A 16,845-nucleotide genomic window follows, 5' to 3' on the forward strand; every position below is an offset into this window, starting at 1 on the left:
TAACATAGCTGTCTAGGCTTTTCCCTCTTGTCATTTACCATGATCACATCTCCATATCATTTGCATATGTGCTACAAATACATGAATAATTTAATAGTACAGATCTGCTTTTGTTTAAATCAATTTCTGTGTATATAACATTTTCATTCATGTATATTTCCTCAAGTTTGAAATTTTAGTCCCCATTCATATCTTACAATATTATTCCACCTGTCTTACATTTTCTATCAAGAAAACTTACTGTAAGATTTTTTCCAGTGTTGATATTATTGATTAATGATATTGTGCTAATTAAAGACCAATTATTGAGAACCCTTATTTTTTTTCTCTCTCTATAGGTCATGGGTTATAGGTGCAATAGCTCTTCTCTGCCTATTAGGATTGACCTGGGCCTTTGGACTCATGTATATTAATGAAAGCACAGTCATCATGGCGTATCTCTTCACCATTTTCAATTCTCTACAGGGAATGTTTATATTCATTTTCCATTGTGTCCTACAAAAAAAGGTAAGCTAGGATTCTGGATTCAGAAACAAATGGCATACATTGTGTGATGACACAGCAATTACAGCATATTGTAATAACTCATTCTTGACATGATCACCTCTAAGAAATATATTGCATCACTGATTTTTTTTTAGAATGGACAAAACTGGTACAAATTACAGGCAAGGTAGTTGGTGGGTGTGTTTAACAGCAAAAGGCAGAATCACAGTATTCTGATTTAGATAATGCATAAAAATTATTATCTTGTAGACTTGACCTTATATTTTTATTGGAAGACACATGGAATTTGTGTATTAGGAAGCAACTTTTCTTTTTTTTTTTTTTAAGCCATGTACTTTCCATTATATAATACTAAAATTTTGCCGTGTTTCCCTTTATTTTTTTTTTTTTGTTGTTGTTTTTGGAAGCTTTGTAATTTAGCTTAGTTCAACATACAGTTCATAGGTAATTTATTTATTTATTTATTTATTTATTTTTTATATTAAATTTTATTTTTATATTCCCCTATACAATTGCAAACGCCCCATTCTGACCCCAATCCTTCCCCTCCCGCCCCCACCCCAGGAAGCAACTTTTCTAAGATTTATGGAGGCAGGGGATACACACACAGAGACAGGAGTAAAATCAGGAGATTAAGAGAAAAGACAAAATTTGTCTATGTATCAATAATTAGGGAATATTAGGCCATCAGTTATAACACCTTCAAGTATAGTAGGTCAGATTTATTCTAACCTTTCGTACATTATCTGTAATCTTTAATTATCTTTAATGAGACTTACATAGAAATTTTCTAGAGTGGAAATATTTTTTATACTTTATGCATTATTTTGATTGTGATTTTTATTAGTCAGCATCAGAGTTTTCTCAACTTTTATTTTTATTGTCTTACCAATATACATTGAATAACTAAAAATTGTTTTTGATATTCTGGTAGAAATTTTGAACCTTAAGATCCAAGCACTTGTCTAGAGATTTTAGTGTGTTTAACATATATAAGTGATATTTTCATGTATCATCAAATGCAGTTTGGCAAACATGGTCATATTAATTTTTATGGCCAGTCAGCCAAAAATGTTTTTTACATTTTCAAATGGTTAATTTAAAATTAAAAATAAGTATATAGCATACTTGGTTTTGCCTCTTGGCTCACAGAGCATACAGTTTTGTCTCTCTGGCTCTTCATGAAAAAATTATCAAACCCTGATTTAGAAGGTTGCCTTTATGGTTTATAAAAACAAGTAACATGCATACTGTTCTTTCATCCACTTCTGTGTTTTTATTCTTTCAATTTTGGTGGCATTTTATTTGGTGTCAAGAACATGGCACACCATCAAAGAATATAGAGAACATGGAATTTATTTTTTCCTAAAATAATAGGTACTTGTTTTTGAAATTGCAGAAATAATATTAAGAAAATTTTCTCTTTCTTTTTAAAAATTGACATATAATTGTGTAAGTTTCTGGTGTACAATATGTTCACTTGATACACTTATATAATGTGAACTGATTACTACCTTAGTGTTAGCTATATTCTGCTTTACCTCAGATAATTACCATTTCTTTTTTCATATGGTAAGAACATTTAAGATTTTCTCTCTTAGCAACTTTCAAGTAAATAATATAACATTGTTAACTATAAAAACCATGCTGTGATTATAAATTAGATGTCCCAAATGTATTCATCTTATAACTAAAAGTTCATATGCCCTAACCAATGTCTTCCTATTTCCCCTACTCCCATCCTCTGGCAAAAACTATTTATTTTCTCTTTCTGTGAGTTCCACCTTTTTGGATTCCACATATAACTTCTATCATGCAATATTGTCTTTCTCTATTTGACTGACTTCACTTAGCATAGTGTCATTAAGGTCCATCCATGTTGTCACAATAGCAGCATTTCCTTCCTTCTAAAGGATAAAGAATATTCATATTCACATATATGGAATTTAATATAAATAATAAACAATATATATAATATAAATATAATATATATAACTAATTCATCCATTGATGGACACATAGTTTCCCATATCTTTGATATTGTAAATGATGCTGTAATGAACATGGGAGTGCTGATATCTCTTCCAGATTCTGATTTCATTTCCTTTGATACAGAGTCATGCATCACTTAATGATGGAGACATATTTTGATAAATGAGTCTTTAGGTGATTTCAGCCTTGTGTAAATGTCATAGAATATAATTACACAAACTTAGGTGGTATATCTTAATATACACTGCCATATCTATGACAACTGTCATATATGTGGTCCCTTATTGATGTAAATGTTGCTAAGTCATGCTTGATTTTATTACCAGAATTCTGAATGCAGGATGATAGGGTAATTCTATTTTTAATGTTGTGAGGAACTGCCACACTATATTCCATGACTGAACCATTTTACTTTCCAAGAATTCCCTTTTCTCCATAGCCTCACAAACACTTATCTCTTGTCTTCTTGATTATAGGTATTCTAACAGGTGCGAGCTAATAGCTTGTTATAGTTTTGTTTTGCTTTGGCTTGAAGATCAGTGACATCTTTTCATGTACCTTTTTGCTATTTGTATGCCTTCTTCGGAAAAATGTCTATTTAGTTCTCCTGACCATTTTTTAAATCAGATTGGTTGTTTTGTTTTTGGGTTGTGTGTGTGTGTATGTGTGTTTCGTTATTAGTTTGTATTTATATGGATATTAACCCCTTATTAGACATATGATTGGCAAGTATTTTCTTCTATTCTGTAGCTGCCTTTTTATTTTGATGAATGCTTATTTTGTTGCACAGAAGAACTTTTTAGTTTGGTGTAGTCCCATTTGTTCATTGCTTTTGTTGCTGTTGCTTTTGTGTCATATCTAGAAAAGTATTGCCAAGACCAATGTCAAGGAGCTTGTCTCCTATTTTTTTACTAGGAGGATTATGGTTTCTTTTCTTATGTTTAAGTCTTTCATTCACTTTGAGTTGATTTTTGTGAGTGGTATATGGTAGCAGTCCACTTTCATTCTTGATCTTGTGGTTAATCAGATTTCCTAACACCATTTATTGAAGATACTGCCCTTTCCTAATTTAGTTGTTAGTGTTTTGGTCCAATATCAGTTGACTTTATACGAAAAGATCTATTTCTATACTCTTGATTCTATTAGATTGGTGCCTTTCTTATACCAGGGTCATATATTGTTTTGATTACTATATTTTGGCAGTATAGTTTTAAGTAAAACAGTGTGACTTTTAGCTTTGTTCTTCTTTTTCATGTTTATTTAACTATTTGGAGGCTTCTGTGGTTGTATAAAAGTTTTAGAATTTTTATTTTTCAGTGAAAAATGCCTTTGGGATTTTGAGGATTGTATTGAATTATATATATTTGGGGTAGCATAGGCATTTTAACAATATTTAATTTTAAGTGTTTTTTTTTTAATCACATAATTAAATTCAATGGTATGCCCATGCTAATGTAGTTGCTCATTTTTAGTTAAATATGAAGTTTTCCATTTTTGATATATTTTGTTTCATAGGGTTATTTTGTATTGGATCAACTTGTTAGCAAACATCAAATTTTGAGTTGTCATTTCTTTCCTGAATATAGATTACATGATTGTGACAACAGCATTTCCAATTACAGTCATCACTTTTTCTTTCATTATACACTCAATTATATAATACACTCTTAGAGGTTTTCATGATTATTTTATTTTTCAACTGAAAATATGAAAGAAATACTCTGTCAGTAATGTATATTTTCTTTCCTGTCTTTTGATTCTAGAACATCACATTGAAATAAAAAAAGATATCGTCTGATTGAGTTAAGATGAAGTCAGTCAAATAGAGAAAGACAATATTGCATGATAGAAGTTATATGTGGAATCCAAAAAGGTGGAACTCACAGAAAGAGAAAATAAATAGTTTTTGCCAGAGGATGGGAGTAGGGGAAATAGGAAGACATTGGTTAGGGCATATGAACTTTTAGTTATAAGATGAATACATTTGGGACATCTAATTTATATGACATAGATTAGAATATGCAAACTTTTACTGCAAACTAAAGAAAAAAATTCTCATGTACATAGTCCCTATTATGTTGCTTTCTTCTTTTTAAAGCACATGATTACAATTTCAAATCAAATTGCAGAAAATATAAAGTCAGTATAATGATTTAGTAAGTATTATTGCTAATGTGAGATTTGACATCACTAGGTATGTTTATTTGCTGGTAGCTTATATGTTCAGAGCATCTTACTGATGTTGGAAAATTGGAGTTTTCAACATTTTTATACTAGAAAATGTAAATAGTTCCTGATGGGTCCTGTGTCTTATGCAATATTGCTGCCTTTGTAATAGGAAGAGTACTGTTTCTATTTTTTAGTTTTTTTTTTCACTTTATTTTTTATACTAATTGTTTTTTCATTTTTTACATCATTGTTCATTTTTAAAGAATATTTGCTTCCCTCCACCCCCTCAGGTGTAGTCCCCATAGAATTTCCTTGTGTGTTTCTATTTTTTTCTTCCTTCCTTTTTTCTCCCATTTCTTCCCTTCCTCTCTTCAACTCGCCTCTCTTTTGACCTCTCCCTAAATATTTGCTTAGCTTTATAACACTTCATTAAAAAATCAGTGTGTTTTCTTAAAAGAAAGCTATTGCTTGTTGACTACATTAGGTACAATGAAGTGATGTAGGTTACAACAAAGATAGTGTTTCTTCTTGGGTAGAGATTTTTTTAAACCTTCCAAGTTCTAAATAAAATATTCATATTTTTTTTCCAGATTCAGATGTGATAATTTAATAGATGAATTTAATAATAAGATTAACAATATACCATACCTTGTGTTGGTCATGTAATCATGTTAGAAATGTGACATTTTAGAAAGAACTTTCTGATTATAGAGTACCTGTGGGATATAGATGGTTTCACACAAGGTACATTGCTTAAACTTTTCAGTCTTTCATTGCTTAACCTTTTCAGTGTTGTTCTATGTAATTTTGAGGGAGGGGCCTACCTGCCTAACCAAATCCAGCTTCTTTAATCCACCTTAGTATACACACATATCTTAGACATTTTTGCAAGTGGATACAAATTTAATTTTTTGAAAATGAACAAAATTTGGATTATAAAAATAATCATTTCCAGTAATAGAAAACCTTGCATAAAAGAGATTAGAGACAAAACAGATCAGTATAACTTTAATTATGTTAAAGAATATGCAATTTTCCTAGTCCAGATCAGATAAAGATCTCAAACATTAGCACATCATGCCTCCCTGTTTTTACTTCTTATATCCTCTCTTTCCTTTCTTTACACTTGATAGTATAAACTAATTCCAACCTATCTTTGAAGATTGTCTCAATTCTTTTTGAGAAACTTTCCTTGGTACCCCTACCTATTTCCAATCAACACCCCTCCTCCATTCTTTGATTAACCTTACTCAATGTCACTGTTTCTGTGATACACTAAGCAATCAATAAATGTGACTTTTTTGAACAAATATAAGTGTTTTCTCTCTGATTCTGCTATGTATTTGACAGAATGAATTTTACATTATTAGATATAATATTTTACATTTGAATACTAGTTTTGCTGTACTATTCACTTTTTTTTTTTGCTTTTGACTCTAAACAACATTCCTCCAAAAATCAAATATTTATAATATTGTTTTAAATAAAATTACATTGGAATATTCTTGTCACAAATTATGGAATGTATGAACACATAAAATCAATATAGAAGAAGCTAAGAATAACATATACAGTACTATTTAATAATGTAATTTGTGAATGTATAACCAATATGATAAAATGTCCCACAAAATGTATTTTAGTTGATGAACATATGGTTGAGGATTATTTTTGTTGTTCTTGACAGTGTAGAGATGATTTAGGACAGTATTTATTTTTATGTCTTATTTGACTAAGTTGGCAGTAAATAAATAAATAAATAAACAAACATGATAAAAGCTTTCCCAAAAATTGTTGACATATAAGTTAATATTCATTTGGTTAGGTTCGAAAAGAGTATGGAAAATGCCTGAGAACGCATTGCTGTAGTGGCAAAAGTACAGAGAGTTCCATTGGCTCAGGGAAAACATCTGGTTCTCGTACTCCTGGACGTTACTCCACAGGCTCACAGGTAAAAATATTTACTAATTGAAATTAAATATCTCTTCCCTATATTCTGTTAAAAGTTGCTGTCCTTTCATGATTCCTAGTGCTTAACACATCTAGTTTGTTTTTGTTGTTCTTTTACAATGTCTCAAGTGGGAATGATTTATGACAGAAATTTAAGAAACCATTGCAATAAATTTATGAAATTATGGTCTAAGTTTGTATAATAATTAATGATTTCATGTTGTTTCTAGCTAGAGGAATATGGGCCAGAGAAAGGAATTTAGTACTTCACTGAAAATGCCAAAAAAATTATTTTAATACAGATATGATTCTGGAGATAATTATTTTTCCCCCCTAATGCAGTAATTCTCTATCACATATTAAAAATATTGATTTTGGAGCTGTATGATTTGTGACATTAAAAGAAAAAATCCCCTTCATCTGTTGCTCTCATGTAACCACTTCCAGTTTCCAGTCCCTTATAAAAATTTGAATACTCTGTATTCATAAAAATGTGTATAGAAATGTACATGTGTATGCTTAAAAGCTGTGGACTGAAGTATTGCTCTTCTTACTCTGCCCTTCCTTTAATTATTCTGTCATTTACTTTATTGATTCTGTAGATATATATTATTTGATTCTGTAGATATATAATATTTGAAGAACAGCAAAATGCATTAACATATATTAAACTGTAAAGCATAGTAATAAAATGAATACCTGTGAATTCAACATCAGAAATAAAACATTTTCCATGTCTTTCTCTGCTTGAAATCTCTCCCTAATCAATCCTTATGCCTCTCCTAAATTTGTTTTGCCATTTCCTTGACTTATTCTAATTGCTGTTCCATTTCCAAAAAAGATGCTGTTTAGTGTTCCTTGTTAGAATAGTTCTATTTCTTTATGTCTTATAGTATATAGTATTCTACAGTAGTGGTTTTCACTCCAGTACTCTAAGGCATATCCTGGCTCAGTCCTTGAATATTTAAGTGTTGAATCTGCACTAAATACTATATTATTTTTCTTCTGATTGTAAAACTTAGATTTTGTTCCTTTCCCCCTCCCTATTTAACTATTATTTGATATAATATAATAATTTGTTAGCCTCCTAATTTAGAACCAGATGACTGGGTTCAAATATAGGTTATACCACTTTTTGGGTCTGTGACTTGTTAACCTTGGAACCTCTAGTGAATAAATGACACCTACCTCCTGGCATTCCTGTTAGGTTTTATTCATTGAATACATGAGAAAAATACATAGTATAGAACTCAGAATTAATGTGTACATATATACACATTCATGTATGGCCTGTGTGTGTTTGCCTTTCCCCTTTGTATTTCCAGCATCAATGAAGTTTGGTCTCTTTAAAGAGAAAATTTTAAGCAAACTTAAAGAGATAAAGGAGCTGCCTAGACCTCAATTTAGAGAGAGCACTCCAAAGGACAGAACAGTTATACCAAGTCCTAAGGCAAAAGCATGCTTAGCATACAAAGGAGAGGCAGAGAAGCAGTGTGGCTAGACTAGTAGACTAATAAAAGCTGAGATGATGAGAGCAGCACATGTAAATATCACCTAACAACTGTTCTAACTCTCAGTTAAGATGTCACTTCAGTGCAATATTTTCAGATTTCCTAGACAAAAGCATATCCCCTTACCATGGATATTTATTTTTTTTTTAAATCACATGGTGAAAAACACATGCACAAAAGTATACAAAATATAAGTGTGTGACACAGTGAATTAATACCCTTCCACTAATCAAGTTTCTGAGTAACTCAGAAACACTTTGAACATATCTCAATTATATACCTCCAAATGTAACCACAGTTTTAATTTTTATCAGTACGTTTTGTTCAGTGTGTATTTAATACTTATTCACATGGAATCATCTAGTACATATTCTTTCACTGTTTTCTTTTTTTTGGACATCTGTGTTATTCTGAAAGGTTTTGCTTCTTTTAAACTTTTATTGCTGTATATAATTCTATCATTTTTTATCTATTCATCCACTGATGGTCATATAAGTGCTCATATTTCTCAGCTATATTAATGCTTCTATGTAGATTTGAGAGCTCATTATTGTACTTTTGCATTTATTTTTGTGATAATTTGATTTATCTGCCACTTACTAACCTAGCAGCTCCATGAATGATAAAATTAAAGGCAAAAAAAATTAAGAGACATTTTAAGTTTGCTTTTTCCCATTGTATTTTGTGGGTTAGTATTTGGCATGCATTAGAGGGTAATTGATATTTTTAATTAACTAGTAAACACATTAATTAATTCAACAAACCAATGTGTGAACTTTCTTCCCAGTATTCCAATTTGAAATTTTGAAGTATTTTTCAATAGAAACATTCTCAAGTACTCAGAACCTGTATTCCTGAACCAGTTTTCTTTTTGTACTTATTAATTTTGCTCTGTGCTGTGCATGTTTGTAGTCTGACCCACATAACAGTATAAACAGTCTTTCTGAAGGAGAAACTTCCCAAGATTCATAGAATTGATTGTCCATATTTTAAGATTAAGTGCTCTGTTATTTGAGAAGTTCAAATATATTTCGAACATAACCAGCTGTGGGCTTGGTTTCACAATTAGTAGTAGTCATAGTTCTTAAAACTTTCATTTTTGGAAAAGTGTTATTTTGTTTCCTCCACAGACAAAAATGTTAATAATTCTCTGATCCCTAAGTCAGTAAAATAGCGAAATAGAATAAAACAATTCCCCCAATAAGAAATTATTATACTGCTTTTCTTGATATTCCAACCCTTAGAAAACTGAATTTGAGAATATAAAATTCTTAAATGTAAGAATTTTCATTTCTCAATAAAACTTTCTACTGTAAAGCAGGGAATAAGTGTGAATTGACTTCCTTTATCTCCTTCAAGAGAAAGGCAAGCCAGGGTAGTATGTAACCTCTAAAATTATATTGGCCTTCTTATAAAACTTATGGAAAATGTGTAAAACTCTTGCAAGAGTCTGAATTCTTAAACTAAATCTTTTGTTAATAAAACTGGCAACTTAATGCATATGTAAATGTCTCATTTCCATAAAAGTTACAATGAAAAAATTTTGGTTATCCATGGAAATTAAACTTATTAAATTCTAACATTCTAGAGTACGCTTCTATATATCTTCAACATGTTTAATTGGTATAGTACATTACATTCATTCCTTTTTCATAGTTATAATTATTTTTATATAGACTTTGAGGAACGCACTTAATGAAAACCAATTGTTACCATTAGTTTCTCATGTACTCCTACTTCTGTAATATAACCATAGAGATGTTGTATATTTGCCAAATGTGAAAACCAGAGGTCTCATATAACTATGACAGGAAGAAAAGAATGATTTGTGTGAAAATGCACTGCCTGGTGAGTTCATTTCCTTTCTTCTTTTTCCCCCATCCAGAGCCGAATTCGCAGAATGTGGAATGACACGGTCCGAAAGCAGTCAGAGTCTTCCTTCATTACTGGAGATATAAACAGCTCAGCATCACTCAACAGAGGTAATTAAAAATGATTTTTCATATTTATTACTTTTGTGATTACTTTTAAGAAGGTGGTAAATGCATTGCTTTATTTGCACCTTCTGGACCTTCTTCCATGTGATAGGAATATTGCAAGGATTTAAAACCTGGTTGTGTATAGCAGTGTGTTCCATTATTCATAAACCTTTTTTTTTCAATCCTGAATTTTCAGGAGATCTTTTCTGAAAAGAATTTAGAAAAGTAAAAATTTCTTTTGTGGTTGTCTGCCACTGCTATAAGCTGGTGAGTTGTCAGGCCTCATTGGAAGCAGTGAAAATTGGCAATTATGTGGCTATATAGTCGGTTAAGCATCATAGAGTTCCACATTGTCCCAGGTATAGAGCAATTTCAGAGTCTTTGTGGAAGTAAAGTAAAAATATACTGTCTAAAACCTACTTAAGGCAACCTGTGCATTTGGCGGGGTTGGGAGGGTGGGGATCATATCTATTCTTAATATCCAAGACATCCAAATAATATTGGATATTTAAAGAACTAAGAGAAAAAAATATTTCATGTATGTTATCATTTCTTGTGTGCTTCTGGTTAAAATATTCCTAAGGCATCATTTAGATTTTTGATATGAAGTTCTGTTAATTTCCTGATTTGATTGTGGTTCCTTTTCTTTTTCTTCTTCTTCATCTCCTTCCTCTTGCTCTCTCTCTCATTAGAATTTAACTGACTACAGTAACAAGAACTAGGTGTGGCATTTGTGGAGAGTTACAGGACACTTTAGTCAGTGCAAAGAAATATTTAGCATATAATTTCATCTGAAAATGGAGGGTTTGTATGAGATAGTCTAATCACATTCTCCTGGGAGAAATATTTTGATACATATATTCAGTAATCATTTTTATGCTCAACACTGTTATTGTTCTTAACCCCAAACTAGTACATTTATTTTATTTTTTTTAGGCAGAAAAGTGAAAAAAATATTGTCAGATAAGGAGGACAAGAAAGCTCTCTGAGCAGAGAGGGCTCCTGAGCAGGTAGCCAGTATTAGTTTATTTTAAACCTGTTTCTGACAGCTTTTTGTTATATTAGATACTACTTAAAAACAAATAATTTAACAAATAGGGGTCATAACTAAGAAAGATTCATGTGCCAGTGCTCATAATAGGTTTTACTGAAAATAAGTAGTTATTTATATAGAATAAGTTAGGACAATCATTTCCAAATTGAATTTAATATAAGAATTTGTGTTTATATAATCTTAATTTTATTTTTTTGTACAGTAATGTGGTAACTATAACCTAGTGATGGTATTAAAAATTTTAATTTGCTTTTGCTTAAGTAAGAACAGTGGGCATAAATATGAAAAAAACATTAGAATAAAGTAATTATCTTGCATTTTGTTTCACAATTAGATTGCTTTTATTTGCTAGAGACTATTGATTTACACAATGTCTCTATTCGTCTCTTTTTAAGTTTAGCTTTAATGGTTAGCTTGTGCGAAATTACTTAAATATGAATAGTCTAACTTTTGGACATTACTTTCCAAAGCATAAATAATGAATTACTTATAAAAGTGCCCCCAAATTTTAGGAAATCATTTGCTTCCATAATGACAAATTTTCTTTAATCTTTAAGTAATCCCATACATAGAAAATTTATATTCCTTGAAAGAAAGCTATCCTTCTTAAAAGGATTTATTTTTAATAATATCTTGCGTGTAATGATTATAACAGTCATAGAGTAATTATAAATGAAGCAGGTTAATAGAACATGATTTTAAAGATGACCTATTATTTATCTACTGTGGAGATGGACAAAATATGTAAAATTATTGTTTTTAGCATATGATCTAAATTTATGTAAAGATTATAACCTTCATAAAAACTGCTTTAAATGTGTAAGATTGTATGTCCTTGACGTTAAAGTTAATCACATTATATAGCATTGCTTTGTCTTTTTTATTTCTTGTCAAGACTCTTACCAACTTGAAATATATTGATTTGTGGATAATTATGTCAGTTTGAAGTACAGTTAAAGAAAAGAATAATCTTAGTTACTAATTGATCATGTTTAAATGTTTTTATATTCATTAATTTTAAAAGATGTTTCTTAAAGTTGTTAAAGGAAGGGTATATTTCTATTTCTATCCAGTGAGTTTCTTTAATGACTTTGGGGAAGGGGTTAATTGAATTTATGATTTCAGACATGCCAAGGCAGCAGTCTTTTTCTATAGGGTGTTTACTATTTCTTTCATTCAGTAACATTAATGGTGCTAGACATGATAGTGATCTTCTTGATGCCCTATATTAATTTCCTAGTCTCCCACATCAGAAACTCCTCATTTTATTCTCCATCTCATTATTTTTTAACCTTAGATGAGTGGAGGGTATTTTAAAATTTTATTTCTTAATATTATATCTCAGAAGCTAGTCTTTAACCTCCTTCTTTAATCTTGTCTCATTTCCCAGGGTCCTATCTTCCCTGCATTCAGGCGTGTGTATCATATTTAGGTAGGTGGCACCCAAGATTCACCTTTCCAGATAAACACTCCAGTCACCTCACAACATAATTATTCACTTCTGTTTATTCAAAAGATTATTTTTTCTATGATTAAAATAAAAATTTTAGGTATTACATCTTCACATTTTCATATATCCTAACTTTTCCCATTCATAGTTTCTTATAGCTAGCAATTATTTAAATTCAAACTCCATTGCCCTTTCTTTCTAAGTTAGACATTTTAAATCTCTTATTTTTTCTTCATTTCTGACCCCTGAAAACCACAAGAAGTTGTCTAAAAATTAGTCTTATTTTTACATTAGATTTTCTATCCCATTCATAACCACTGACTAATTCATCAAAATTCATTATTTTAAAATTCTTTGTGTCTTATCATCTATTCTTCCAAACAAGAATCTATCATTATCATCTTTGAATAAAGCATCCATCATGCAGTGTAGAACTCCTCAATTTTTTTTCAAGCCATCTAATATTCTGTTCTTGAACCAAGCTGTTACATCCTATTTGTCAGATTATCTGCCTACCTTTCCCAATATGATAAACTTTATTGTTGTTGGGAATTTATTCCTTGGAATCATGTGAGATCTTGAATGATTTATTGAAAAAGTTTGATTCACTTAATCATTCTTATACTCTTGGGATTTTGTTATTTGGTTACTTCATCTCTAAAACCTTCCATTACATTTGTCCTTTGAAATATATATTTATGAAGATGTTTTCTAAATGTTCCCTATTTTCTAATATTTTCCTTGTTGCAATTTTATACATTAGAGGAAGTCCAGAATTCCTTAAGGCCAGTATTCCAGGACTACTGTCAAGATAAATTCACAGATGCCCTATCTACATAGGCAGAAATAGCTTTTCAAGAGCCCTCAGATGATGGTTGATCACCAATAGTTTCAAGGAAAGTTAACTCTAATATAAACCCAACATTTCACAACTCTCACAGGAGGGTTTATTCAGTGATTCATTTAAATTTTACCTTGAAGACGATTCTAAATCCAAGAGCTCCTCTCAGGCCTATTGGCATTCTAACCCAAATTTCTAGTAGTCCCCAGTACCTAGTAGGGGTAAAAATAATTTGTAGAAGAGTAGTCTTTCCTGCCTCTATCTCCTAACCACTGTCTCTGTTGGATAAACCTCATCCTGAACAATATAGGTTAACAATGCTTCTATAACTTGCATTTTATTAAAAGAAGTAAGCATTTGCTGAGAAACACCCTTGTCATTCAATTCATGGTTAAGCATTTCTACTTGTTGTGTAGATCTAAGTTGAAATTGTAATATTTTCTGAAATCAGATGTTTTTAAGGATTTATCTCATTATGAATAACATAATTGTATCTCCATTTTCTTTTGATTTAATTAGTTAAATTGACCACAGGAATTTGAGCTTAAAGTTTTGCAAAGGTACTTGCTACCAACATGGTATCCTTGTGTGTGTTACAAAAGGGTACCTTACTCCCCCACCTGAGCTTTGGAGTTATTGCAAAAATATGCCCCACGTGAACAGAAGAATTAGCAAAAAGACACTTCTTCTAGAATAATGGCTTAGCTAGCATTGTGGGTTTTTATTTCCCCTACCTCATATTTCCATCTTATCAGCCATGCAAGTTAATTCAATTTACATTTTTATACATTAAGATCTGACTAATATATCTGTATTTATTTAAACCAAATCTAGCTGTTATAGGGCAGAAGACTGATCTGAGATGTGTGACACTTATTCATTATTGCTGATGGATTCTCCTTTCAAGGTTTATATGCATGTTAATCTAAACATGCATTCTCAGTAAATCTATGTAACCAGTAAAGTTATGATGACTTCTGGCAGTCTTTTCGTAAATTTTTAGAGCGAATTTTGACTCCAATTAGTGGCATAACTACCTTGTGAAAGTTAACCTCACCTGTGAGGAACGTTGTATATTTAGAGGGGAAGTGTGGTCAAATAGACATTTACAAGTATTTGACTTACACATGACAGTTTTGCATAGTAGTTTTGAGATTGGAGTTCTAACCCAATGACTTTTAATAAATTGCTTAACTTCTCAAGTCTATGCAATAGGAATATAAATAGTACCCACTTCAGAGGTCCTTGAGAGGTCTTAGTGAGTTAATATATGTTAATTGCTTACAGCAGTGCCTGGATCATAATAAGTATTTTATTATTTTATTCAGAAGTTCATTTATGTTTTCTAATGAATGAAAACTGATTCTTACCAGTGCTCTCAAGCAATCAGATATTAAAATTCATCATTGACTAAGTAAGATTTCCTGTCCTGTATGTCTTCGTTTAATAGGTAGAAGAATGAGTTGGTTACCTAAATGCCAAATAAGAAAAATAATAATTTACCTAAATAGTCCTACCCTTGAAGCTAACCAAAGAAATAAATTAATGAAACTGAATTGTTTCTTCTAAGTTAGAAATTATATGTGAATTGCATCTGCCTTGTTGTACTTTCCACTTCTGATTTGTAACTCTATTTTAGCATTGAAGAAATAAAGGTAAAATATTTCTTCTCCCACCTTAGGTAATGATATAAATCAGTACTGCTTTCTCTTTTCCTCCCAGCCCTATCCTACCCTTCAGAAGCTTAGAGAACACTAGCTCAATTCACATACCCCTGTTGAATAACCAGCTATGTGGTGGAGCAGGGATGTGACTCATTCCCATTTCTGAGTCTGTATTGTCCTTTATAGGAGGTTGGTCACTGAGGCAGATGAAACTCTACAATAAATCACCTGCTACCTCATTAATATTCAGTCTACTAAACATATTTTGTTTCTGTGTTTTGAAAGAAAAATGCAAATGAAAATATGTGTTCTTTTACTGTGATTAATTAAGCCTACTAGAATGAAATACCCATTCACTGAAGTTTGTTAATGTCAATAAATATAATTTAACTTATCTGCATAAAATATAGCATATTGCTAAAAAGCCTTCTGTTTTGAAAGATTAAAAATCATTTGTTATAAATATTTACCAGATTTTAATATAAGCTGACATATTTTATAAATTTGGTAAAAAACAGTTAACTATATGCCTAAGAGAACTTATACATACATAGCTAAGAAAATCAGGGTAGCCTATATAATAAGTTAGTTTTTGTTATGACCAAACAGTATGAGAGTATGAAGGCAAATATAATAAACATCTTATACATGGATGAAATTTTCATTTGAGATCTACCATTATATTTATTTCCAGTGTTTTTTGACATTCATATTCTTGATTTAAATAAGAAACAGTGCTCTCTCTGTGTTCATTTCTTTGCTTTGTACATATCTATAAATAAGTAGAGGATATGCAATAAAATGAGGATCTTTGGTGTTAGGAAAATCAGCTTACTAACTCAAAAGCAAAAGAGTTACAAATTTTAAATGTGAAATGCTGTGTCAAATAGATAATTAAGCATTGTCTCTTATGTTCTGATATCTGACTCAAGGAGACCAAATCATTTTCAGAATGAACTCTCACTGCAAAATGAAATACATTAAATATTGATTTTTCTTCAATCAGTAACAGAATTCCTTCTATAAATTTTGAGCAGAACTTGAAAGGAGAAACTTTAAAAGTGCCTGCCCAGTGAGTCCTTTTTATGCTTTACTTTGAACTTTGTCTCCTTGATATGAATTCTCCAGAATCATCCAGCCTCACAGACAACTATACAATAGTAAAAATGAGCTTTCATAAATTCCTTCACATGAGATGTCTTTACGTAGAGCAGGCTCCTCATTTCTATGATTTATTATCTTATTGCCTAATATATAGTTACCAGTATTTTTTTTAACCTCTTTATTATAAACCAAATAAGCTCCTATGAGATACCTTGCTAACTTCTAAATGTAGTACTGCAAAACAATACCACTTAGCTGTGAAATATTCGTGTTGTTTCATGTAAGTTACTAAGAAGTAAATTTTCCAAAAGTATTTATCCATTTTTAGAACTTAGACATGAGTTCTCCAACTTGCTGGTTTTCTTTTCTCTAATAGAATACAATATAGCTCTTAATAGTTCTTGATCAATTGGAGATTTTTCTTGTAGTTTGGTTTGTATAGCTGTCATTTACTTATTTGCCATTGTCCCTTTTGTGCATTATCTATTATCTTTAAATTTGTGAAAAAGCTTAGTTTGTGGTTACTTGTCCAAGATCATATGGCTAGTAAAGATGAACTACCTTCCAAACAAGTCTTTTTGACCACAAAGCCCTACACATAATAAAAAATTTAATTCCTGTGAT

General features: G+C 30.8%; 1 protein-coding gene across 21 annotated transcripts in view; it reads left to right on the top strand.

Annotated features, from left to right (window-relative positions):
• ADGRL3 (adhesion G protein-coupled receptor L3) overlaps positions 1 to 16,845 on the top strand; it is a 766,591-nt gene that overhangs the window by 697,153 nt on the left and 52,593 nt on the right. For all 21 annotated transcript variants that reach the window (XM_054688025.1, XM_054688026.1, XM_054688014.1 and 18 more), the window contains 3 exons: positions 339 to 507; positions 6,494 to 6,619; positions 10,015 to 10,111. In XM_054688025.1, coding sequence (XP_054544000.1) covers positions 339 to 507; positions 6,494 to 6,619; positions 10,015 to 10,111 — 392 coding nt within the window. The remainder of the gene's footprint in view (positions 1 to 338; positions 508 to 6,493; positions 6,620 to 10,014; positions 10,112 to 16,845) is intronic.

This window comes from Talpa occidentalis, unplaced genomic scaffold (genome assembly GCF_014898055.3).
Source record: "Talpa occidentalis isolate TD23 unplaced genomic scaffold, MPIMG_talOcc4v2.1 talOcc4.6, whole genome shotgun sequence".
Taxonomy (NCBI): domain Eukaryota; kingdom Metazoa; phylum Chordata; class Mammalia; order Eulipotyphla; family Talpidae; genus Talpa; species Talpa occidentalis.